The 27,386-nt window shown below is 42.9% G+C and overlaps 1 protein-coding gene and 1 long non-coding RNA gene across 2 annotated transcripts; both read right to left on the bottom strand.

Annotated features, from left to right (window-relative positions):
* Positions 1-304: 304 nt before the first annotated feature.
* LOC148878260 (ATP synthase gamma chain, chloroplastic) lies at positions 305-3,132 on the bottom strand. Its single transcript, XM_088951632.1, has one exon. The coding sequence runs from the start codon at positions 1,778-1,780 to the stop codon at positions 650-652; it is 1,131 nt and encodes a 376-aa protein (XP_088807758.1). The 5' UTR covers positions 1,781-3,132; the 3' UTR covers positions 305-649.
* Positions 3,133-5,730: 2,598 nt separating this feature from the next.
* Positions 5,731-6,990, bottom strand: LOC148878259 (uncharacterized). The gene is made up of 2 exons (XR_016101160.1): positions 6,590-6,990; positions 5,731-6,476 (listed from the first exon to the last, which is right to left on the bottom strand). It is a non-coding gene; the product is annotated as an uncharacterized LOC148878259 (long non-coding RNA).
* Between the last annotated feature and the right edge of the window lie 20,396 nt (positions 6,991-27,386).

Genomic DNA, 27,386 nt, shown 5'->3' with positions numbered 1-27,386 from the left:
TGTTATGGAGCCATATGAGCCTGTTGTATATAGGCTTAGGAAGAATTTTGTTTTATTGAAAAATCAAACGAAGAAGCATCCATCTAACTTAACTATGTTGCATCATGGACTGCATATCAGTTTTGCCTAACATATACCCAAAACACTGCTACATGAGTAGAACAAAATCATCTGGCATTTTCTAACATTCCTATGTTCTTGTAGATAGAATGATTATGATTCTAGGAAACAAGAATCCTCGTCACATTTTGATAAAAAAAATCATGAGAATTACATCAAATTCCAACAAGGATTCTATATAAAATTGAGATTGAACAATGCCGAACTATTATTTCCACCCAAATATTAACAGATAACTTTAGTAGTCCATGGAGCAAAGAACTCCAATATGATACAAGTATTATGAATATAAGAACACAATTTGACATGGAACATCCTTTTGATCCAAATCCACATTGTGATTCTCATTATAAGGGAAGCATGCACACAGCCGTGGATTAAAACTAAGAAGCTGTCTATTCTAAATAAGTCTTCTTAAACAGGCATATCTGAATGAATTAGAAAATAACCACAAAAATATAGGGATAACAGAAGAGTAAAAGAGAATAACAATGAAGGGAAGGGGTCGAAGAACCAGACTCAAATCAAACTACGCAAGGGCTTCAGCTCCTGCAACAATCTCCAATATCTCACCCGTGATTTTGGCCTGGCGTTCCCGATTGTAGGCAATTGAGAGATTCTTCTTCAACTCGACTGCATTGTCAGTGGCATTGCTCATTGCACTCATCCTCGCTGCAAGCTCACTTGCCAATGATTCTTGCAACGCCCTCAAAATCTGGCTGTTTAGATAGAGAGGCAGAAGTGCATCAAGGATCTGAACTGGGTCCTGCTCGAATTGCAGAATGGGTGAGAATTCCGGAGTTGGGGTTCGCACAACGTCCCTCTCCACTGTCAGTTTTCCTTCCTTGGTTGTCAATCTGAACAATTCATCCTCCGCAGCATCCACACAATTACCATTAATATCACAAATCTCTCCCTTGGGTGAAAGAGGAAGCAATGTGTGGATCACAGGATCAGACTTGACCAAGGACACGAATTTGGTGTATAAGAGCTCCACCTTATCGACCTCCTCACTTATAAAGAGTGAGAAAACATCATCGGCGATGGCCTGAGCTTCCTTCGCCGTAGGAAGGCTCCCACCTTCAAGAAACCTATCAACAGGAATATAGGGCCTGCGGAGGAAATAGGAGTTACCCTTTTTACCCACACTTATAACAGTGTAATCTAGGCCGAGATCCTTCAATTGTGCAATCCGGGACTCTGCCTTTTTGATAATTGCGTTGTTGAAGCCACCACAGAGACCCCGATCGCCGGTGACAACAACCAATGCGACCTTTTTAACAGTGCGGACCTTAGTTAGAGGAACATCGATGTCTTCAGTCTGGAGTTGCTCGTTTATGTTGTACAGAACCTCAACGAGTGTCTCGGAGAAAGGCCGGCCATTGACGACGGCTTCTTGGGCTCTTCGGACCTTAGCGGCAGCGACAAGCTTCATTGCCTCTGTGATCTTTTGTGTGTTCTTCACGGAATCAATACGCTCGCGAAGCTCGCGGAGACCACATTGGATTGGGTTCGTCGACGATGAGCGAGAGGGGATACTGGTTGCTGAATTGTGTGAAGGGAGACGAAATGGGTTGAGAAGAGATCGAAAGGAGATTGAGGAAGGGTCGGAGAGTGAGGGCTTGGAGGAGACCCACATCGTTAGATTGGAGCAAGACATGGTCAGGATGAATTTTCTTAGCTCTGCAGAGATCTATCTACAGAGGGAAGAGGGAAGAGAGAGAAGAAGTTCTGTGGGTGTTGTATGTTTATTTCTTCTATTTCTTTTCGTTTTGGGGGGCGAAAAAAGGTGTGGAGGGAAACGGTAGATTGAGGGATTGGGCGAGGTTTGGATTGGGTTTGGGGATAAGGATTTTGACCGTTGGAGATTGTGGTGTGAAGCGTCTCAACTCAAAGGCCATATATATATGATGAAATGATGAATTGTGGCTTTCTCCGTTTTATGTTTCTGCTGAAGGGAGAGATTAGGACTAGGGCAAATTTCGACCAACTGATGGAGGCTGAGTTGCAATTTGCAAACTCTCTTCGCTGATTGTGTGATTATGGTAAAAAACAAACGAAAAGGGAGTGGGGGTTACGAGTATGGGAGAAAAACGATCAGATACATTACTGAAATGGCAAACCCTTCAAGTCAAATACACAGGGATATTTTTTACTTTTAACACCTGTAAATACGGCCGCCAATCAACTAGGAATCCAATCATCCAATTAATAATCAACTAATGGTGTGGTGGCTGAGTCGGTAAGATCTCATGACTCATTCTAACAGTAGAGACTTGATCAAATCCCACTCCAACCTGGGTAGGTCTATCAATCATATCCGAAAATTTGAGGCCAGATCCGACATTCGATCTAATTATTTTGAATTTGGATTGGATGATATATTTATCTAATCACATTGGATTCGGATTTGACTTCCTCCTATCCAATTAAAATTTGAATCGGATTATATTTTAATATTTATTGATTTTAATATATAAAATTTATATAACTATATTATTTGAATCTAAGGTTTTTAAATTTGATAAGATTTCTAATTGGATAGGGATATAGATTTTCAATAATCTGATCGAATTCGGATTTTGCTGCATTTGATTCGATTACAGCCCTAGTTGGGGGTTTAAGAGGATGAGGGATGGGGTACCCCCCCCTCCCTTGTATAGTTCCCTGAAAAAAAAACTGATTATCTCGAATTAGGATGATGTATTTATATAATTGGATTAGATTTGGATTTGATTCACTCCTATCCAATTAAAATTCGAATTTGATTATATTCTAATATTTATTGAATTTAATATATAAATTTTATATAATTATATTATTTGAATTTGAGGTCTTCAAATTTGATCAAATTTTGGATCTTACATTGGATTCGGGTGTAGGTTTTCAATAATTGGATTGGGTTTGGATTTTTCTGCATTTGATCCAATACAACCCTAGTTGGGGGGTTAGGAGGATGGGGGATGGGTTACCCCTCCTGTTGTGTAGCCCCATGAAGCAAAAAAAAAAAAAAAAAAAAAAAAACCATCTGACTAATAATTCCATCGATCTCACTAAAATCCAAGTCTAATAAGAAATATATAGATATTAATAATTGATAAATTTAACATTTGAATTTTGTACATTTGTTATACATATATAAGTTAAAATTTATTATTATTTTTAAAATTTTGGTCATTTTAAACATGATAAGATTCCATATATTGAATTTGGGTTGGATGCATATCTTAAGGTTTATCATTCAGGTGCAAATGCACTTGGGTTTGATTCGAACATGATCCATGATGTAGGGTGATTTGGCCCGACCTAATAATAGGGGGATACGTGGACACGACCTAACTAGCAGGATGACATCTCAGTTCGATGCACCAAGTCTGCAATGGATCGAGCTTGAATAACCAAACCACCTTGGGGAAAGTCCACCTCGGGACGAGTTCACCTTGGTGCACGGTCGCATCAGGACCACCTCGGTCCCAAGGCACTTCGGCATTCGTACCAAGTCGGATCCAAAGGGCACTAGCTCGGGTAATACTGGCCGACCACTGCATGGCAACCCCGAAGATCTCGCCACCAGATTTTGCGCCTCACGAGATCACGCCTCGTAACATCTAACATTATCTCCCCCGTCCGATTCGGGCGGAAGTGATGAATCTTATCAGTTGGCAATGTTTGAAAGAATGGTAGGATCCATCTAATGGACGCCAAGAAAGGTGCGGAATGGGGGGCGAATTTCAAAAAAAATTTCCTACCTTCTTCCAACTGGGAATCATATTCCCTAAATTTAGAATACATTATTCAATGATCCTACTTGAACCATTAACAAACCAGATCTGAACCAAAAGAAAACATGAAGGATTATACCTGATCCGGAGAAATAATATCTCCCAAAGTTGGTGTTCACGCCCAAAGAAGTAACCAAGATCCGCTCCTGTTGAAGATGACACAGCTGTAGGTGGAACGGAACCAGCAGGGTGCGTTCTACACATTGGATTCTTCACAAGAACCCTCTGGAAACCTTGAACACCGAATCCTAGTGTCTTTCTTGCAAGACTATTGTCAAAAACTACTTTCTTGACATCCTGTTGCTGCAAAGATCCAATCTTCCAACAGGTAGTGGTGGCGGCTGAAGGAGGAGAAGTCCAGAGACGAAGATGGCAGAACTATCTCTTCTCCCTGGAGTCTGTGAGAGATCAAATCTCATATTGCAGGATGAGTTTCTTGCTTACTCAAACCCCCTAGTTCGAAATCTGATATTTCTGCTAGGGTTTTCTCCTCTTTCTTCTTGATTAAGAAACCTCCCAATATTTTGGGAGTTATCCCAATCCAAATCAGTATTTGGATAGAGGTTAATCTTAATCCTATCTGTAGATTAAGTTAATTAACTCTTGATCTTATCAGGAGGTTACTATATTCAAATCTAATTTGAATTTGGTCTCTTAGAGTGGATAAGGTCAAAGACCCAATCCTTTTACTAACACTAATCTCATATTCGCCCCATGAACTGGTGATCATATCAGCCCAGTTCAAAATGGGCTTTTGGTCCATTAAGTGTTCAGTGTTTAACTAGTTTCCAGCCTGCTACCCAGTTGGGCTTCTTTGTATGGCGTGGGACCCAAGCATTGATCTACACACTAGCCACATGGGTTCGGCCCAGCCTTTATTACAAGGCCCAGCCGAATTCACTGAAAGACTCAGTGACCCCCTTGAGCCCATCACATGGACGAGTTCACCTGGGACGAGCTCGAATAACCAAACCACCTCGGGGCAAGTCCACCTTGGGACGAGTTCACCTCGGTGCACAATTGCATCAGGACCACCTCGGTCCCAAGGCACTTCGGCATTCGTACCAGGTTGGATCCAAAGGGCACTAGCTCGGGTAATACTGACTGACCACTGGATGGCAACCCCGAAGATCTTGCCACCAGATTCTACGCCTCACGAGATCACGCCTCGTAATAGCTAACATTATCTCCCCCGTTCAATTCGGGCGGAAGTGATGAATCTTATCATTTGGCAGCGTTATCCCCAATTAACGTGGAAACGGATCTCATCGTGACGAGAATCCCGTAACCGCTCCTCGAAACCCGCAAAGGCTCCACCTCCCGGGGGTGAAAGGCACACGTAATCTCTGCTCTCTAGCTCTCTTGCATTCTAAGCTATTATCAACTCGCAACCAAGTACTAACTTAAGCATCGAAGCGACCTCACCGGGTAAGCAACCCCGGGTTCTCTGATTCACTTTTTGCAGATCAACCGAGTCCGTCGTCTATTGGAAGCTAGATCACCTCCAGTTGGGAGCAGTCGGATTACGCTACATCAATCCAATTACAACCTTACTTGTAAAGTAGCAATAGACTTGTTCATTGGTCGGGTCAGGCCAGTTTTAGGTTTGGCTTTATCTTTATATTAACGTAAAACATTCAGGCCTAAGCCCGAGCTCGACCCTCATATAAGGGCCAAAGCCCAACTAGAAAATTGGGAAATCGATTTTTTTTCTTTTTTTCTTAATAAGAAACTAACTTATTTAAATTAAAAAGTTTAAAAATAATGAAAAATCTCATTACAACTTGAACAAAAGAGAAGAGAAACAAAGAATATAATATAGAATAAATTTCGTAAAATACCCTTATGGTTTAGTTTATTGACTAGGTATACCCCTACTGTTTGACTATTTTCTAATGCTACCTCTATTGTTTCGGAAAATTATAGTTGTCATTACAATATTGAAGAAAGGGCTGAAATGTCCATTTTGCCCTTAAGTCAAATTGGAAGTTCCTTTCTTCTCATGGAATAAGCTCCCGTAGAGAGGGAGAGAGAGAGAGGCCTGGCTTGAAGAAGCTCCCCCGATACATCTTCAAGGTTCTGGGCAGGTTCACACCAATCTGAGTATCTACATCAAAGTGGCACTCGGTTCCTTGCAGATCTAAGCATCTCGGAGAGTACCAGTAGGTCAACGGAGAGTACCTACATCGAAGTGACGGATGACGGATACACTTCGATGTGGGTTCCTTACAGATCTGATAGATACTCAACAGATATGGGTTTCCTGCTAAAAATCTCATGGTTGCGTGGTCGTAGGAAGAGACAATAAAGGAAAAGGAAGCTTTTGTTCTCTACTGCTGCAACGAGTTGCAGGGCAAGAGAGGGACCCATGATTTCGAAAGAGTAGCAAGAGATTGTTGGTTACTTGAACGAATCTGGAAACTTCTCACATAGGTGGAGGATCTCCATCTTCTTATGGATCTGGGTGATTTTCTATGCTTGAAGAACCAACTCGGAATCAAAACATCGGCAGAATCTGAAGCCTTTTGCTTCTGGTCCAAGGCACTTATTGAAATCACCAAATCTTTGGAGGATCTGAAACACAAGGTCCGACGATCTTAGACGTGGAGGATGGAGAGCTTTGGAGGATTTGAGGCACATGCTTGGACCGTCAACTATGGAAAATAGGTTAAGGTTAACTTGCTTACCTCTAGTCAGTGGTTCATGGCTCACAACCGTCGAATGTTGCAATGGTCACCGGCGTTCGAAGAGCTTTAGCAAGACGGAGAGAATGGTCATTTCCTAAATCGTATGAATTTTAATTTCTCACGTTATCCTGGATTTCTCGTGTCGTTGCAAGGGAACCATAGTTCAAGTTCTTCTATTCTAATGAATAGGGGAGCCGGTGTTTTAACTAGGTTTGGGTCTGTTCCTCGTATTGGTGAAACCCCTCCATTTTTTAGCATGAGCCGATTCTCCTATTTTGTTACTCTGTGCCTGAAACCAACAACAACGGGGAAGAAAAAGAAGGGGATAGAGAGAGAGAGAGGGCGGAGGTGTTGGGGGGGACCAGTCAACTCGATTTGTTGATGGTGAAGAAGAAGAGAAAGAATAAGAAGTGAGAGGGGGAGGGAGCTGGTTAAAATTGGGTTTAAAAAAATTATATTCCACGTGTACGAGTTTTGACGGAAAATTAACATATTCTAACATAAGGGTAGACAATATTCAATCATTAAGTATTTATTTAGTCAATTAACTAAACCATAAGGGTAGTTTATGAAATTTACCCTATCATATATTATATATATTTTTATTATATAAAGTATATTTTTTTGTTATGGTCATATACTAAAACACCCCTTATAATTTGCAACCTATTTAATTAATAGATCTTTCATTAAGAACTATTTGTTTTGCCACATGAAAATAATAACATGAACACCTAAGCTAAGTGGAAAATGTTTAAGAGCATGGGCCCAAGGTTTTTGTTTCAAAAGCACCCCTAGACTCAGTACAAAATGTCCAAGGGTATGGATCCATTGTTGTTTATTCCAAAAGCACCCCTAACACTTTTGTGTAGAAAATTAAATTGACCAAATAGAGAAAAATGGAGTGGTTTTCTATGTTTTACTAGGGACAAAAATGATATTTTTGTTTTTAGCTTCTTTTGATTAAATTTATTTGAACGGATGTTAGTATTAAAAGTGTGATTTTTCACTTTCATATAATAAAAGGTTGATTAAGTAAATTGATTGCAAACTATAGTGGATATTTTAGTAAAACATAAACTATAAGGTAGGTTTTAGTAAATTTATAAAAATATAGGGGTGTTTTAGTAAATGACCCCTTTTATTATAATCTGTTTTCAAGTCAGGCTCGTGCCAGCCTTTTTTTAGAAAACTCGAGTCCGACCCAAACAAAATGTTGGGTTTGGTGTTTGAACCGAGCCCGATCCCACGGGTCTAAACTCATGTTCAATCTTGACATAGAATGGGTCGAGTTTAAACTCATAAACAGGTCTATGCAATACTTAGCTAAAAATAGTTAATTAACGTGTAATAGGTGTATTATTTTCACAACATCTGGAAACATCTTAAATTATGATTTTTATAGTGTGTGACTAATTTGGGTATCTATTTATTTATCTATCTATATATAATTAGGACTTATAAAAAACATGGATTTAAAAATTCAATAAGTTTGATTATATATTTAAAATTTTAAAAGTTTATTCATATTCTTACATATGCATAATAAAAAAGCCAGAGTCTAAATCTCCTGCCCACGTCTACCCACAACACACTACCCCCGTGAATTGGGAACATGTTTCCCTGCATAATACTATGCAGTGGATGAGATGTTCTCCATGTATAACTGCGATAAACGTGGGCAGAATTCTCATGGGCAAGAGGTCAGACTCAAAAAGCCATGTCGAAACCAAGGACACAAATTAATATGAAAGTGGACTGGATATTTAAGCTTATTTTTATCGCAAATGCCATGAACATTGAGGGCGTGCAATACTAAAGTGGATTGGAATCAACCCATAACTATAAATTACCATATTACCATAGGGATGTTTGACATTTGAATGGAAGATTATGAGCATTTGACTAATCGAGGCAAAGTTATCAATAGAGTGTAGTGCGGACCCATTGGCATAACGTTAACCATTTATCCATGAACATGTGCCTCTTCGTTAGTAAGAATGCCATAGTTTATGACCAACTTGACTATGAGTAGATTACCAATCGAGGGCTGGTTCGTTGGTGTGTTACTGGTTTGTTCCAGCGTTGATGTGAAATTAAACCCCGCAATCAATACTTTGGGAAAAAAGGAATTAGGGGGAAATTTTTAATGGTGCATAGCACTAAATACCCCCCCACAAAAAAAAGATTGAGTAGAATGATACTCTATGAAGTAAATCCATAAATAATACAAAATCACAATAAATAAATCAGTTTCATCTTTGACCTAACAATAACATATCTTTTATTTTTTTAGCCAAAGGGACTACACAATGGGAGTAGCCCATCCCCCAAACCCATAACTAGGGGTGCTCGCGGTAGCCTAATTTCCAAACCGAATTGATAGTACCGGTTTTTGAAAAATTGGTAACCAAAACCAAACCGAAGTTGATAGATTAACCGGTTGATCGATTCAGTTCGTTGGTTTTTTAGTTTTTTATAAGATATGTTATAAATAAATATATAAATATATAATAAAATATTAGAAGTACATATAAAATTATATTATATTTAATAAATAATATATTATAATATATATATATATATATATATATATATTTGTATATATAATGCATATATGCTCATGTATAATATATAGATAATATATATATATATATATATATATATATATTATAAATATATATACCAATTGGTTCGATTAACCATCGGTTTTTTTATTGGTTAACGGAAAATGAATCGATCAATTTGGTTAATCATAATTTTCGGTTTGGTCTTATTGGTTTGGTTTGGTTTTTCAATTTTTATTGATCACCCATACCCATACCCCTCCCCCACCCCTACAGCTGGGTTTCAATCCCAAGTCTCAACTACAGCCAACATGAGATGAGACCTTACCAATTGGCACCTTGCAACAGTAGCATACCTTTTATTAAAGCAACCAATTGAGCTATTTTAGTTTATCTCTGTGTATTAATCTATGAATATTGAGGGTTATAATAATTAGGTTTCTTATAATTATCCTATACCTCTTTAGTTACCAATGGAGATGTTAGATTTTTGAGTTCAAAATCATTGACCTTTGCTTGATTAAGGCGAAATTGCCAATAGGATATACAACGAATATCCAAATCCATTGGCACAATGTAAAGAGCTTAGCTATACATCCTCAAGTTTCCACCAGTGCCTCCTCTCAGCAAAAAGATGCCTTATGACCAACTTAACTACAAGTAGATTGATAATATTAAAAAAATACAACAAAGTATTCTGTTTCAATTTTGACCTAATAATAGTGTATCTTCTGTCAAATCACCTAATTAACCAGGCTATTTAAGGTGATGTTTGGAACCGTGGCCGTCTTAAAAAAAATGGTGCCACACCGGATCCACATAGGCGTTTCAACAAACATTCATGTATCTCATTGTTTGGTTCAGTCGATTATTAAAAAATCGGGCATGCCTTGAAAATCAGGACCCCACCAATGCATAAAACATCAAATTTGGCATTTCATGCATTGGTGAACCATTTCTCCCAACGGTTGACTGATGTGTATCCTATTTGGTGCTTACCTGTCAGCACATACATGAAAAACGGTGATGAGAATCACCTTACCATATAGCATAGTGTTGCTCACTGCCTACGTGGCGGAAGCATTTTTTTCTTTTGTGAAAAACGGGTCTTGGAAGTATGGGCGTTTTTTCTTGAAAATCAGTCCCAAAAAGCGCCCATTCTCCCAAACACCAGGTATAAATTAAAAATATATCCACAAGTTTGAACTTATGCCTCCTCATTGCAATAGGATGTCTTACTACCAACTTGGCTACAAGTAAATAAGTGTTCTACGAGGTAAGTAATAAAAATTTGCACTAGATGAATCAGCTTTATCTTCTATTAAATCAACTAGATAGGCTATTTAGGTTTTATCTTCATCATCAATGTCAATGTCATGAACAACGATGATTATAATAATTAGGTGTGTTGGAATCAGCTTAAAACTCTAAAGTTACCAATAATTAAGTGGGTGTTTGGCATCGATGCTGTTTTCTAAGAAAACGACACCACATAGGCATCACATCAGAAAAGACAGTGCTTCAGAAAACGGCCTCTTATTAGGTACCATTTTTTTCAGAAAAAACGTTGCTTCAGACCACGCCTTGGAAATCACAGGAAATTGTGGTATGAAGCAATGCCAAATTCGATGTTTTCTCATAAAACAACCTGTTGCTGCTAGCGGTGCAATGATGTGGCACCAATGTGAGATCCTCTTGGAGGTTGGATAATATGACCAATAGTGAAAATAGTTATACAACACTAGTACCAAATAAAACTAATGTTGTTTTTCCATAAAACACCCATGTGGCAGCACCATTTTTATGAAAAAACGGTGTGGTGTTCCCAGAACCGATGCCAAACACCTACTAAGATGTTAGACTATCGAGTTGGAAATTATGGACCTTTACCTGATTAAGGCAAAATTACCAATAAGGTGCACACCAGCCCACCTAAGATAATGTAGAGAGAACCATATATCCACAACCTTGAATCTATGCCTCATCATCGAAGGAAATGCCTTGTGACCAAAAAATTAACTTTAAGTAGATTGGTACTTTGAGCAAAATAATAATATTCACAAGAGATGAATCGGTTTCATCTTCAAACTAACCGTATCATATCTTTTATTAAATCAACTAGTAGGATTTTTTAATTTTATCATTGTCTCGAATTGTGTGAATATTGAGGATAATTAACCCATAACCTTGAAGCTACCAAGAGAGAGTGTCAGACTATTGAGTTGGAAATTGTGGACATTTGCTTAATTAAGACAGATGTAAATGGGTGTGATGGAGCGCAATCTGACCGGTCTTAGCTGTTAACAATTTCGTCTCTGACTGGAGTGACGGGGAGTCTGAAACAGAGAAGATGAGGGAACTTCGGGGGGAACCCGGTGAGATAACTTCGAAGCTCAAGTTAGTATTCTCTCAAAGGCAAAGTAAAGACCAGATGACGCAAAGTTCACATACCTTGTTGCTGGGGGTAGGGGGCCTTTTATAACCACTTCGCGCACTCACTCCGAAGCCCCTATCAGGTGGGGTATGATCTTGCTTCTGTCAGTTCGGGTGTTGTTCTTTCTGCTGGGACAGAACCGCCATTGCTCTTTGTCGGAGCCGTCTCTGTAACTCGAGATGGCAGTGTCAGGAGGCGGTGGCAGGTGACCATTTGGAGTGCGGCTGTCAAGCGTTAGATCCCAAGTAAGTCAGGTGCACCGCCCTTGGGTACAGACTTCCTCGATGTCAGGCATGGTACGGTTTGTTTGGTTTTGGCATCTTGGGGGCGATGTGGTGGAGTGGTGAGCGAGGCGAAGTCTTGAGTTCGGAGGTATGTCCTATATTGCTATAGGACAGGCCAATTCGGCGAGGTGTGTCCCGAACTATTATAAGGCAGGCCAGTTCGGCAAGGTGTGTCCCAAACTGTTACATGCAGGCCAGTTCGGGTTATTGTCTGGCTTGGGGCTGAAGGGAGAGTTCGGTCCGCTGGTTTCTCCCCTTGGTGCTCGCGCCTTAGGCGTGCTTTTGGGTCAAGCTGTTGCCTTTACCATGTGTTGCGTAACTGTGAGGTCAGGCCAAATCTTCCTTCATCAATTGCCCCCCACTCCTCGCGCCAAGGGTCTTGCCCTGGCGCGGGGAGTTTGCGAGGTGGTAGGTGGATTTGTCCCGTTCTTCGAATCTTGACAGCGTGAGGTGCTTTGCCAGGGTTCTTCAGTTTTCTGGAGCGTTCGAAAAGGTGGGAGACGTGCCTACTGGTTATAAATGTTGATAGACGTGGTAGCGCGCGTTTATTTTAAATTTCAAAAAATCGCGCCGTTGGGACGTGACAGCGGGTCTTTTAATTTTGAAAACAGTGCGCCACTGCAGTTTTGAGGAGACGTGTGCCGGTAGTTGTCAGTTGCAGAGAGACGTGTGCGGCGTGCTGTTAGTTTTGGAAAGACGTGCGCTGGTGCGCCGTCGGTTTCAGAAAGACATGCATTGACATTTTGTTCATTTTGGAGAGACGTGCGCCAATCACGTCTCGATCTCAGGGGATGTGCGGTCAGCGCGAATGCGGGCCGTCGGATTGGCTTTGATCTGCACTGTTGGTTCTTGGTTACTGTAGCTATAAATAGTAGGGGTCCCCAATCGATTTGTCACTTCTGCGGTTTGCTTCTTGAGCTCACGTCCAACTTTTCAGCTCGTGTCCAGGCCTTTCAGTTCGCGTCTAGGCTTGTTAATTCGCCTTCAAGGTTTTTGGCTTATTCTAGTTTCTAGAGCCTTCAAAAACTTTCTTCCGGTGAGTACCTTCCTGAATCCACATTTTCTCCTCGATGTCTAGCTTTGATAGTTCAAGCGATTCTTCAAGTAGGACTGATGTAAGTTCTACGAACCGAGCCGTATCCCCCGATTGCCTTAGTGATCCTGAGGTGGAACTTGAGGATGACCTCGAACCTGTAGGCCGAGCTGCTTCGAGCAGTTTGGCGTCTACCTCTCGTCAAGGTCGGATGCTAGACAGGTTTGGTCCTTCGACCATGACACCCGAGGGGCTCCAATCTCTACTTATCTCTTACAATCTGCCTGGGGGGTACACCTATTTCATTTCTTCAGGTAGCTTTCCTTGGGAAAACGGTCCTGATGAGATTGTGATTTTTCGAGAGCAGCTCGCTGCGGGGCTGCGACTGCCTTTCCACCCCCTTCTCGTCGAGGTCATAAACCACTTCGACGCTACCATTGGCCAGCTTCATCCGAACTCTATTCGGAAGCTGGTGGGGACAGTCTCCCTTTTTTGCGAATAGAACTTCCCTTTAGACTTGGAGATATTCTCCTCTATTTTAATGCTCAAAAAACAAGCGTGTTCTCTTCCCAGGGGAAGACGGGCGTATTACCTGTCTCCTCACCAAGGTTTCAAGCTTCTGCACGAACTTCCTAACAAGGTCCCGGCGTGGAAGCGAGATTACTTCAGGGTGCGAAGTGCACAAGGGTGGCCTTTGCAGACCGGGTGGGGGAAGGTCGCTCCTGATTCTGGTGTCACTCTCGATAAAGAGACAGTGAAGGGCCTCCTGCAATGGGCACGGCAAGGTTTAAAGTGCCATCAGTACTTAACGGAGGCCAAGCTTATTGCGGCTAACCTGAGTTCGGGTAGGTTTCTTAGCTCAGGTTTCTTGTTTGCTTTGTTCCTTCATTTTTTCTAATGCCAAACTCTTTTCTATAGGTGTGATGGACGCAAAGAGGACTCGTGGGGGGCGCATGTTCCAAGGCATGAAGAGGAGGAAGCGGGTTGCCAAGCGAACTCGTACCGAGCTGCCCCAGGATGAGGAGCCTCAAGTTCCAGGCCACACGCCGGAGGATCTGCCGAGGGAGCCCGAGGTGGCTCCGATGCATGAAGTGGCAGGGGCCCCTTACACCGAGACCACTCACACAGGTGCTCTTGTCTACTCGAGTGCTCCTACTTATTCTGGGTCCGCTCATACGCGGGCTGGGCCCTCGGGCTCGAGAGCTCAAAGGGAGTTCAGGAGCGTGTTGTCGCCGAACTACGCTCTTCAGAAGAGTAGGGAGGCTACTTTCCCCGAGGAGATCGTGGCGTGGACCGATCTTCCCTTGAATCAGGTCGCCTGCCGGCCATAACTCATGCTATGGTGGTAAGTCAGATTTCGTCTGCCTTCATTTTCTATCCTTCTTGCTGTTGTCGCTCACTTGTTTCTTTTGGTGGGTGAACTCTTCTATTCACACGTTACCAGCCCAGGTGGAGAGGAGCTCGCGATAGGCATGAGCTGTTGAGGCGACTGCTCATGCTGTCGAAGAGGCTTTTCGTGCCACTGAGGCGAATACCCAAGCTGCTGAAGTGGCCGCTCATGCTGCCGAAGAGGCAGCTCGCATTGCTATGGCCAGGCAGGCGATGTCTCAGTGGGATGCCGAGGCCATGGGGGTAGTCGTGAAGCATATGGCGGATCTGAGGTTGGACCTGCAACATCAGGTTGAATATCTTCAGGAGGACATCAGGGAGAAAACGCTGATCTTTTCCCAAGGTATTTTAGATGCCAAGAAGAAGGCCGTTGAAGACTACATTGCCTCGCCACATTTTGACAACCTGATGATGGATTCTTACAGAAGGGGGTTAAAACTATGGCGGTGGATGATCTGGAACACGTATCCCAACCTCGACGTTAGTGTCATATCCACTTCGTGTATAACTCAGGAAATGGCCAATGTTGCCGATGGCAAGCCGGATTCTGAGGGCAAGGCAGGGCCTTCGGGTGTTATTGAAGTGCCTTCTGATGGGGAAGAAGTAGCTCCGGGCTTGTATTTTTTTGTTGGTACTCTTCCTTTTCTTGCAATGAAATAGACAATCTTTTTGGTTAAGTGTTCTTTTTTCCGAACTGATAACATGCCTGATCTATTTCTTACCCGGGTCATTGTACTCGCGCGACCTGTTTCGGTGTTTAATACTTAGTCTCTGCTTCGCTTTATTCTTTTGATTGATATTTTTTCGAGCTGATAATATGCCCGACTTTTCTTGGCTCTGCATCTTGGCCCTAAGGCTCTTGTAGCGATTTCGTCCACTTCACTTTGCAGTTTATAGGTAGCATCGCCTTAAGTTAACAATGTTCCATGCTCAGGGTACTTGTTTGCCTTCTAAGGTTTCGAGCTCGTATTCCCCCCGAGTGCTCTCTTTACTTTATAAAGCCCTTCCCAATTTGTTCCAAGTTTGCCCACGCCAGTTTCAGGCACCATAATCTTACAGAGAACCAGGTCGCCGACTCGGAAGCTTCACTGCTTTACTCTGGCATTGTAGTACCGAGCTACCTGCTGCTGGTAGGCCGCTGTCCAGATGTGCGCGAGGTCTCTTACCTCGCCCAGTAGGTCAAGGTTGGTACGTAACTCATCTCCATTCGTCTGATCGTCATATGTTTCTAGTCGCAATGTTGGTACTTCGATTTCTGCCGGGATTACTGCTTCAGTGCCGTAGGTGAGGTTGAAGGGGGTTTCTCCCGTGGCGGTTTTTTCTATAGTTCGGTGAGCCCATAAAACACTTGGTAGCTCTTCCGCCCACAACCCCTTAGCTCAATTTAGACGTGCTTTCAGTTCGCACAGGATGGCTCTATTCATTACTTTTGTCTGACCGTTTGCCTGCGGGTGCACGACCGATGTGAAGTTCTGCCGAATCCCCATATTCTGGCACCACTCTTGTAACCTGATATCCTCGAATTGCTTTCCGTTGTCAGAGATCAGTACCCGAGGTAACCCGAAGTGACATACTATGTTCTTCCAAAAGAAGTTCAGTATGTTTCAGGCTGTAACTATTGCTAGAGGTTCGGCTTCTATCCACTTTGTGAAGTAATCTACTGCCACCACTAGGAATTTTCTCCCAGCTGTTGCTGGCGGGAATGGCCCCAGGTGGTCGATGCCCCATTGTGCAAAGGGCCATGGGCTGGTGAAGTATTTGAGGCCGGAAGCAGGCTGATGGTGGATATTGGCATGCTTCTAACACTTGTCGCATTTTCTGACGAGCTCGACGGCTTCTGCCTTCATCGTTGGCCAGTAGTATCCTTGTCGAAGTGCTTTTTGTGTGAGTGCTCTGCCCCCTAGGTGTCTTCCGCACAGACCTTCATGAGTGTCATGGAGTACGAGCTCGACTTCGGCAGGTCGCAGACAATGCAAGTAGGGGAGCGTGTAGGACCGTCGGTACAACCGTCGTCAATTTTGATGTATTTGGTTGTCTGGCGATGCACCCTCTTAGCCGCATTGCGGTCTACAGGGAAGGTTCCATCTAGCAAGAAGCTCGTGAGTGGGTCAATCCAGCTCAGCTCTGCTTCGAGAATGGGAGCGACCTCCTCTGCCCCACCAAGAATACTAGGCCGAGGTAAGTCCTCTATGTACACGGTTCTCATGTTATTGTGACTTGTGCTGGCTAACCGGGAAAGAGCGTCGGCCTCAGTGTTCTTTGACCTCGGGATTTGCCTGATGAAGTGTGACTGGAAGTTGAGCAAGGCCTCTTTTACTTTTGCTAAGTATGCGATCATGGAGAGTTCGCGTGCTTCATACTCGCCCGTAAACTGGTTGACCACGAGCTAGGAATCGCTGCAGATGACTATGTGCTTTGCTCTTACCTTTTGCGCTAGGTTCAGTCCAGTTATTAGTGCTTCGTATTCTGCCTCGTTGTTAGATGCCGCGAACTCAAAGCGTAGTGCGTATTTCAATTTTGTGCCACTTGGGCCGCATAAGACTATTCCAGCCCCGCTGCCTTGTTGGTTCGAGGAACCATCTACGTGAAGGATCCAGGGCTCCTCATCCTAGTTCACGTTTGGCCTGACCAGGAGAGATGCCACACTAGCTGCTACTTCACGGGGTTCGGACTCTATTGGCTTGGAAGCTCCAGGTTCGCCCAAACTTGTGACCTCGGGCTTAACCTATTGGGCTTCGAGGCTAAAAGTGCACTCGACGATAAAATCTGCTAAGGCTTGAGCCTTAATTGCGGTCTGTGGTTTGTACTGGAGATCATACTCGCTGAGTTCGATGGCCCACTTCATCAGCCAATCGGAGACCTCGGGCTTCAGCAAGACTTGTCTTAGGGGTTTGTCGGTTAAGACGACGACAATGTGAGCTTGGAAGTATGGGCAGAGTTTTCAAGCTGAAATCACCAGTGCATACGCTATTTTTTCTATCTATGGGTATCTCGTCTCTGCTCCCTGCAGAATTTTACTAACGTAATAGTCAGGCCGCTTGACCCAATCTACTTCCTTTATTAGTACCGAACTGACTACCTCGTCGCTCGTCGAGAGGTACAGTTCTAAGACCTCGCCCTCCTCGGGTCTAGCTAAGCTTGGCACAGTGGCGAGGTAGGTTTTTAGCTCGTCGAACGCGATCTGGCAATCTCGGGTCCATTCGAACCCTTTGCCCTTGACTGCCTTAAAGAAAGGAAGGCATCGATTTGCCGATTTGGACATAAAGCGGCTCAGAGCGGCTATGCGGCCGTTTAGCCTCTGAACCTCTTTTACTTTCCGGGGTGGTCTCATATCAAGGGTGGCCTTAATTTTGTCCGGGTTGGCCTCAATACCGCGTCAGTTGACAATGTACCCCAGAAACTTACCCGAGGTGACATCGAAGACACACTTGTTTGGGTTTAGTCTCATTCTATATTGACGCAGAATTTGGAAGATAGAATCCAAGTCTTTTATTAATTCCTGTGAGAACTGTGTTTTGATGAACATGTCATCTACATAACATTCTATTTTCGTGCCGATTAAGGGTTGAAAAAACTTATTTACAAATCTTTGAAAGGTCGCCCCAGCATTCTTTAGTTCGAAGGGCATGACCTTGTAACAGTACAGGCCGAACTCGATTATGAAGCTGGTTTTTTCTTCATCGGACTGGTTCATCTTGATTTGGTTGTAGCCTGAGTACACATCCAGGAAGCTTAGCAGCTCATGTCCCAAGGTTGCGTCCACTAGGCGGTCAATTCGGGGCAGGGGGAAGCAGTCTTTTGGGCAAGCTCGGTTCAGGTCGGTGTAGTCGACGCACATGCGCCACTTGCTGTTAGCTTTTCTCACTAGCACTGGGTTGGCTACCCAGCTTGGGTAATGAACTTCCCTTATGAAGTCCGCGGCGAGGAGCTTTTCGACTTCTTTGTCGACTGCCCTCTAGTGCTCCGGGGATAAGTTGTGTTTCTTCTGTCTAATGGGTCTGACTACAGGGTTAGTGTTAAGTTTGTGAGTTATAAGGCCAGGGTCAATACCGGGCATATCCGCCGCAAACCATGCAAAAATATCTAAATTTTGAAGTAAGAAACTCACCGGTTCAGTTCGTAGAGGCTCCTTAACGGAAGCACCAATCTGTAGCGTTCACACTGGATCTGTAGCCGAGGTCGGGACTACGACTGTTTCCTCAGTGGGCGAAGCTCGTTCTTCGCCCTACTCCGCAGGCCGCTCCAGTTCGAGGTCGTCGACTGCCTTGGTTTTTCCCTTTAGGGCAGCAACATAGCATTTGTGGGACTCAAGTTGGTCGCCCCGCGCTACCCCCACACCGAAGTCCGTGGGGAACTTCATTGCCAGATAATAGGTGGAGACCACTGCACCAAAATGTGCATAATTGGCCGCCCTATTATGGCATTGTATGGGGAGGGGGTCGCGACCACCAGGAAATCGTGGTCGAGTCTTACCGTGCACGGCCATGTGCTGACTTCCACAGGTACTGTTATCTTCCCCAAGGGCCTGACTTCCTCTTCGCTGAAGCCCACTAGAGGAGTGTGCATGGGCTTCAACTCACTTTTCTGCAACTGTAATTGGTCGAACGCCAATTTGAAGAGAATGTCCGCCGAACTGCCTAAGTCCACAAGTACGTACCAGACTTCGAAGTCGTTGATCCTTAGTTTTATGACGAGTGCGTTGTCGTGGGGATAGTGAACACCTCGCGTGTCGTCTTCTGTGAAAAAGATCGGTTCTTCTGTCTTCGGCCTCTTTGGAGGGTTCTGCTCCACTCGGGCCGCCTCGCGAACTGACGTCCGTGCTGCTGCCGAAGTGCAACCTGCTACTCGACTCGGGGGCATCCTTTCCGTGTTCCCCTTGCCGACCTGCTTTATTACTATTGTCATTATGTACAAAATTTCTTAAGTACCCGCGACGGATGAGTCCCTCTATCTTATTACATTGCTCGGTACTATGACCGTGATCTTTATGAAAACTACTGTATAGATTTTTGTTCCTTTCGTTTGGGTTGCTTTTTAGGCGAGGTGGCCACTTTATGTAGAGGGCGTCCTTGATCGTCATCAAGATCTCGGTCCGCCTTGTGTTCAACGGCGTGTAATCCGTTCGAACTGCTAAGGGAGCTCAGGACGGCTGACTTGGCTTCGCCTCTCGGGTCTGGCTTCTTCTATCGCCTGGGTTGGAGGGCTCTCCTTCTCTTTTTCTTTTTTCAATCCCTCCTTCAGTTCTTTGGTTGATCTCTTCCTCTGTTCTCATGAACTTGTCCGCAAGCTTGAGGAAGTCAGCCACGGTTGCTGGCTAGCTGGCCACCATGTGCCATTTGAATTCTTTGTGCGTTACCCCTCTTTTGGCCGCTGCGAGCTGTACCATAGGGTCTAACCGTGAGATCTGCAAGCATGCTTCATTGAACCGCTTGATATAGCTCCGGATGGGTGCTCCTTCTCTTTGGATTACCCCGAAGATACTTTCCTCGGTTCTGGGGCACCGCTTGCTGATAACGAAGTGTGCGGTAAATATCTGCACGAATTGGGCCCAGGTTCTTATTGACCTGGAAGCTAGGTTCCGGTACCAGGTGCGGACCACCCCCTGAAGGTGGTGGTGAAGGCCATGCACATGCATGACTCGCTGGCCCTAGTGAGGTGCATTTGTGACTGGAATGCGTCGACGTGGTAGTTGGGGTCAAAGGACCCATCATACATGTCCAGAGATGGAAGTTTGAAGTCTCTGGGCAAGGGGACTACCAGAAGTTCTGATGAAAGGGGGGAAGGAACTGAGAGAATTGGGATGGTTTTTACGTCGTCCGAGCTCGTCTCTTCCTTGCCTCTGAGCTCGGCTAGGACATGGGTAGCAGTTCGGCAACTTCGTCGGCGCCTTCTTTGAGCAGGCCTGGTGCTGGCGCTGCTGGCCTCTGTGTTGCCGAGCTTGATGGGCCCGGAATGCTGGCCTGCTGCTAGGGAACTGAACTGGTTCTCTATGAGTGGGAACTCGGGCTTGGAGTGCCGAGGTGACTTTGTGGGCGAGGTTCCTGACCCACCTGCGAACTGCGAGGCGGGGGTGATTTTTCTTTGCTTTCGGCCTAGGGATGAGGCCTGGCTATTAGGGGGGTTCTGGGACTGGGAAGCTTCTCCTCGATGAGGTCGTCCACCTTGAGGGGAGGCCTTAACCGGCTTCGAAATAGGGTGCCGGGGGGGAGAGTAGTGACTGGTTTAGGTGTAGCTGAGAGAACTGCTGCTGGTAATGGTGCTGGGAGAGGTTGTGCAGTACCTGGTGTTGTTGGAGTTGGTGTTGCTGGAATTGTTGCATTTGGGCTTGCATTGCCCACATGCATTGCATTAGATCATCCAACTGGTTCTGGCGGGTTGCCAATGGGACAACAGTTGGTTCAGCGAAGTTCGTTTCATCAGGGAGTGGAAGAGGGATGTTCAACGAAGGAGGGTTCAGAGGCGCCACTGCTTGTGGCACATTCAAACTAGGGATCCCATCCACTGAAAGAGGGATGGTGAACTGCCCAATGCACACCGCAGGAACATGGAGTTGCTCTCCGGTGGTGGTTGTTTCTGTTCCACGCCCGGCACTGTTGGAGGAGGCCATGGGTGTTGAAGTTTTTGAAAGAAGGGTAGGTAAGAGAGATTTAGAGGGAGGCTTTTAGAAGCGTTCCCACAGACAGCGCCAATTGATGGAGCGCAATCCAGCCAGTCTTAGCTGTCAATGATTTCGCCTCTAACTGGAGTGGCGGGGAGCCTGAAAAGGAGAAGATGAGGGAACTTCGGGGGGAACCCGGTGATATAACTCCGAAGCTCAAGTTAGTATTCTCTCAAAGGCAAAGTAAAGACCAGATGGCGCAAAGTTCACATACCTTGTTGCTGAGGGTAGGGGGCCTTTTATAACCACTTTGCGCACTCACTTTGAAGCCCTTGTCAGGTGGGGTATGATTACCCTTGCTTCTGTCAATTCGGGTGTTGTCCTTTCTGCTGGGACAGAACCGCCACTGCTCTTTGTCGGAGCCATCTCTATAACTGGAGATGGCGGTGTCAGGAGGCGGTGGTAGGTGACCGTTTGGAGTGTGGCCGTCAAGCGTCAGATTCCAAGTCAGTCAGGTGCGCCGCCCTTGGGTACGGACTTCCTCGGTGTCAGGCATGGTATGGTTTGTTTGGTTTTGGCATCCTGGGGGTGATGTGGTGGAGTGGTGAGCGAGGCGAAGTCTTTAGTTCGGAGGTATGTCTTGTATTGCTATAGGGCAGGCCAGTTCGGCGAGGTGTGTCCCGAACTGCTATAAGGCAGGCCAGTTCGGCGAGGTGTGTCCCAAACTGTTATATGCAGGCCAGTTTGGGTTACTGTCTGGCTTGGGGCCGAAGGGAGATTTCGGGCTCCTAGTAGGGAGTTCGGACCGCTAGTAGGGGAGTTCGGTCCGCTGGTTTCTCCCCTTGGTGCTCGCGCCTTAGGCATGCTTTTGTGCCGAGCTATTGCCTTTGCCACGTGTTGCGTAACTGTGAGGTCGGGCCAAATCTTCCTTCATCAGGGTGCAAATTGGGCCCATTGCACAATTTAAAGAGCTTAGCCATATATTCACAAATTTGAATTGGTGTCTTCATTGCAAGGATGCCTTACAACCAAGTTGACTAAGAGTAAATTGGTACTCTATGATGGAATTAATAAAAAATCACAACAGATGAATTAGTTCAATCCTTGACCTAACTTTAATATATAATCACCCAGTTGTGCTATTTAGCTTAACTTCATTACTGCTACGAATGGTGTGAAAATTGAGGGTTATAATAATGAGACGTAGTCTTTTGCTCCATATTTTTCTAAATGAGACTCTTCTTATTGATTCTTATTGATTGTAATTCTGAGCTTTATTTTTAATGAATTTTGTTTGTCATCCTTTTGACACAGACATGCTTCAAAAAAAAAAAAAAAAGAAAAACTATGACACTATCAATATAAAAGGCATATTATTAAGTTGGAAATAATTATAGACATTTGCGAGCTAGTTAACAATAGGGTACATACTAGACTTACCGATACAATGTAAAGAGCTTAACCATATATCAACAAGTTCGAATTCATGCCTCTTCATTGCAAGAAAAACTATGACACTATCAATATAAAAGGCAGATTATTAAGTTGGAAATAATTATAGACATTTGCTAGCTAGTTAACAATAGGGTACATACTAGACTTATCGATACAATGTAAAGAGCTTAACCATATATCAACAAGTTCGAATTCATGCCTCTTCATTGCAAGAGATTCAGTATAACCAACTTGACTATGACAAGATGGATACTCTATGAGGTAAATAATAAAAGATTACAATAAGGCTATGTTTGGTTTGAAAGAAAAGGTAAGAAAAGGAAGGAAAACCTTTACAAACCTTGTATAGGTTTTCCTGTCTTTCCCTTCCTTTCTCTACCTTTTCCTTCAAACCAAACATAGTCTAAAGGAATTGATTTTATTTGACATAATAGATATTATTGAAGCATTCCAAAGAAGCTATTAAAAACCAACAATGGACTGACTTTCTTTTTATTTTTTTGGTACCAAAAGAAAAACATCCATTTAAAAAACCAACAATGAAACATCAATAAGCTATTTGATCTTTTTGAAGGAAATTCTCCAGCCAAGCCAAGGAGGAGGTAAAGAAACACAACCGTGCCAATCTTTATTCCAAGCACATGATGAAAAACCTCTAGCTAGTGACTTAATATCAAGGACAATTGAAGAGATCTCACTCAACTTTGGATCCAGCAAGGAGGTAACTGCTTCCAAAAGTTTTTTAGAATCCTTTCCTCTATCACCAAAGAAGTACACCAAAGAGTTTCTAGTAGTCCTCTTCTCAAAGCTAAAGCTTCTAGAGTTGGCATAGAATAAGGGGGGGTTTCAAACCACCTGCAGAAATCAAGGAGCCTAAGGAAGTTCTGATAAAAAAAACCAATTAATTGAGGTCCTATTTTGAGAGAGGGATAAAGAGGCATCCATATTTACTTTCACCTAGTTAGTGGGAGGTGGGAATATCCAATTTTGACTATTCCCTCCACCATCTTTTTGTTTTCTCTACCATCTCAGAGGGGGATTTGATTCTTATCAAAGAACCAATCATTTATGGATTTCCAAATTAGCAATCATTTATGAAAGTGCCCTTTTTAGTCCAGCCCCAAGCAATCTTATCCCTTCTCATAAACCAACTTAAAGGAATGCGTAGAATTGCTTTAATTTCTTCCTTTGAAAAAATAATTGTTAATAGTCTAAAGTCCAGGATCTTGTGTTTTGGTTTATGACCTCTTTCACTTTAGTTAGATGACAATCAGCTAGTCGTGGGAATTTGATCTTTAAATTTGAAAGGTTGGCAACCCAAGGGTCCACCCGGATATTAATCATAGAGCCATCACCAATTCGCCAAACAATGCCTTTAAGTAGGAGATCCCTTCCAAGCACCAAACTTTTCTCACTTCAGGAAAGCCTAGAACCTAAGGAAGTAGCAAGGAAATAAGTTCATAGGAAATAAATATTCTTAAAAATTTTGGCTCACATTTCGTCTTGATTATGGATAAGATTATATTCCATTGTGCTTTTGCAAGTATAGCCTCATTAAAACTTTTCATCTGCCTAAAGCCAAGACCTCCTTCAACCATAGATTTGTAGAGATTTGGACCATGCAATCCAATGGATCTTGTGTTCCTCTTTCCTTTGACCCCACATAAATTTTTGTTTGAACACTAACAATCACATCTGAAAATATCTCTGACTTGTTCCTTCCAACTTGACCTGGCAAGCTCAAATATTTCGAGTAAGGGTCGCCATAAGGAATCTTGAGGATACGAGACATCGTTTTCTTTAGTCTGCTGGGGGTATTTGTGCTAAAGTACACAACAGATTTGGAGAAGTTAATCTTTAGGCCAGAGCTATTTGAGAAAAAGTTGATAGACATTGTGGTATTGATTTAAGTATACTCTTATAAAAATAATACAATTATTTGCATATAATAAACAAGAAATTACTGGGCCTCTTTGACTTAATCTAATTCCAAAAATATTGTGTTGAGCAATTTAGAAGAATTGCTTCTTCAAAAAGACCTATCAAACTTTGCATGGAAATAAAACCTTGTCTGAGCCCGTTAGTTGGTCTGATAAAACCTTTAACATGTGCCATTTAGAAGAATAGAATAAGTAACTGAAAAGAAGCATGCCATCATTAGATTTATTCAGTGAGGTGCAAAACCTGAGTTCAGATCTGCCCCCCACAATGTCCCACAACACATCTCCACCGTGTATTGGGAACATCTCCCAATGATGGTATTAGAAATGATGATATCATCATCGGGAGATGTTCCGAACTTGTGGGGCACCCCATGTGGGGTGCAGATGTGAACTTGCAGAACCCATAACTTCCAAAGATAGGCGTGAGAAACCCCAACTAACACTATCATAAGCTTTCTGGACATCCAACTTGATCGTCATTGTGAAAGGCTTGCCTTTTGATTTTTTTTTATTCAAATAGTGGAAGGTCTCATGTGAGATACAGATGTTATTTGAGATATTCCTTCATTAAGAAATGCCCAAAGGTCTTCTATGGAATTACTAGAACAAATTTCAAATAATTAGCTTGAACCTAGAGAAAATTCTATAAATGACATTACATAGGGAAATAGGCCTGAATTGATCCATGCAATGATGTCTTTTTGTCTTTGGAGGCAAAGCAAAGTATAATGAATTTCTTTAGGCTTTATAGATTTATCAAACATGAAATTACACATTTCAATGATATCCTATATGATAACTTGCCAATATTTTTGAAAAAGAATGGCCATTCAATCCACCAGGTCTCGGGGATTTTTGAGGGCCTATGTTAAAAGTTGCCTTCTTGATTTCTTTATTTCTTTATCTTGAAGAGGGGCACAAAGAGCAACAATATGATCTTTAAAGATCGATTTCTTAGTTACTATCAAAATATCATTCATAAGGTGAACTTGATGTTAATTATATATCTTCAAAAAATGATCAGTAAAGGCTTTTGTTATTCCCTGCTCAACCTGTTACTTTCCTTGATTGTCTTTTTATTTTTTTTTTAAATGGCTTGAATTTTATAGATTTTGCTTGCTTAGAACCTTATTGTCATAGCATGAAAAAAATCAGGTGTTGCGATCCCCCTTTTTTTAACCACGGCCAAAAAGGTTCCTCTTGCTTCCATGTTACATGGAGCTCTTTTGGTAGTTTATTTATCACTTCTTTGCTTCAATGGCTAACAAACAAGTGATTTTGGGCATGCAAGTGATTTGTATACATGGGGACCACAACACTAGTGCTTTAAGACTTAAATTGGGCATGAAACTGAAAAGTCTTCCGGGTCATGGGCCAAATGGGTTGATTGTGAGTGGCAAAAAAAAAATATAAAATGGATTTTTTAATTTACAATATAAATGTTAGTGGTGCTAGATGCTTAAGGTATTTTAGCATAAATGACCAATGTTCAAATCTCATCTTTTGTGTTTTATTACAAATATATACATACTTAATCCCTCTGTATGTATATTAAAGATACATAAGTCAGCATAAAATTAATGATGGCTTAATGGTTTGATGTCAATATACAATTATGAGATCTCAATTTTAAGCCTTTTCATTTGCTTTTAAGATATATGTGCATTTAGTGAGTCGAGCAAGTAGTTGAAACCGGTTGTTTTGTTGAAACCCTATTGGTTTTTAATGGTTCCACTGGGTTTTGACTGGTTCTTCTAGTTTTTTAAAAAAAGAAAACGAAGATTTAAAAGATTGGATTCCCTTTGGATTATTGGGTTGAGTGGCTTGACGGTCTAGTTTGAGTCTTAACAAATTGGTGCAAATAGTAGATCCTAAGAGGGCTTTTGGTGTTGATTGTTTAAGCAGTTTTTGATAAGATACCTAGGATAACTTCATCGAAAAGTTGATTTTCAACTCATGTATGTAGGGAAAATAGTTACAAAAAGTTGGAGGATAAGCTTTGAGGCATATCTAAAGAAACTGTCTTTAGAATATTATTTGCCCCACTCAATTTCATTAAGTTTGTTGTTGGGTTATTTGCAAATTTGTTCCCATGACACAATAGAACATCGAGTGAGGAAACTTTAAATAGCAAAATTGAAGAACTGGAGCACCACCAAATTCCAGATCATCATCACTGTCATCGTCCAGGACTGGTCGTCATAGCGCAGTATGGACGGGTGGTCTGTTGTGGTCATCTCCCTTGATTTGCTGTGGATGTTCCCGGTTCCGTGGAGCAACCTCCCGTAACAAGGTTCGTAGTTGTTCAGCCATCTCTGGCAACTGCTGCTCGATGTTACATGTGGTTGTACGCTGTTCTTCGATTGCTCTCCAAACAGCTGGAAACCCCTGATCTCCGTCACGGGGTGGGTTGCGACTGCTACCGTCTGGGTTGGACATGATTGGGCGAATTCCCTACTCTGATACCACTTGATGCAGCGTGGAAGCAATGAGAAACCAGGCTGGCTATGCAAGCACCAGGCGATCGCTAGCTTCTAGCGAAGAACACCGAATTCTCTAGGAGAGAGAAAAGGTGGCGAAAATAGGAAGAAGAGAACTTGAAGAAATTCTGAAAATATGAAGTATGAATTGATGAATAATTTTGGGAAAATAGCAGTATTTATAGTACATTTGGAAATTATAAAAGAACTAGGAAATAACAATTGGGATAGATCTAAATATCTAATTTGATAGGATCGAACCCTCCCTGGTTTGATCTCCATCGTCTGATCTCCCTAGATGCACGAATCTTGGGTTAACTTGCTAATCTTGATGCTTCTTGGAGTCTTTCTTGATAATCTTGGAAGAGTCTTGTTTTATCTTACTAATCTTTGGAAGAGTCTTGCTTTATCTTGATAATCTTGGAAGAGTCTTGGATCCCTTACTTATCTTGAATTCTTGGACTTAACTTTATCTTGAATTGACCTTATCCTAGGAGCTGCCGCCCCTAGGGGTGAGATGGGCCTTGTGATGGGCCTCCATCATTCTCCCCCACTTGGAGAGAACTCGACCCTGAGTCGTGGCTAGGATAGGCAAGTGTTATTTCCGGCAGGTA

The sequence above is a fragment of the Nelumbo lutea genome, chromosome 1 (assembly GCF_056320005.1).
Source record: "Nelumbo lutea isolate HS-2025 chromosome 1, American lotus-T2T, whole genome shotgun sequence".
NCBI lineage: Eukaryota > Viridiplantae > Streptophyta > Magnoliopsida > Proteales > Nelumbonaceae > Nelumbo > Nelumbo lutea.
This window is presented reverse-complemented; position numbering and strand designations above follow the sequence as displayed.

Coding starts and splice junctions, on each gene's coding strand:
- LOC148878260 (XM_088951632.1), bottom strand. CDS start 1,780: ATGTCTTGCTCCAATCTAACGATGTGGGTCTCCTCCAAGCCCTCACTC.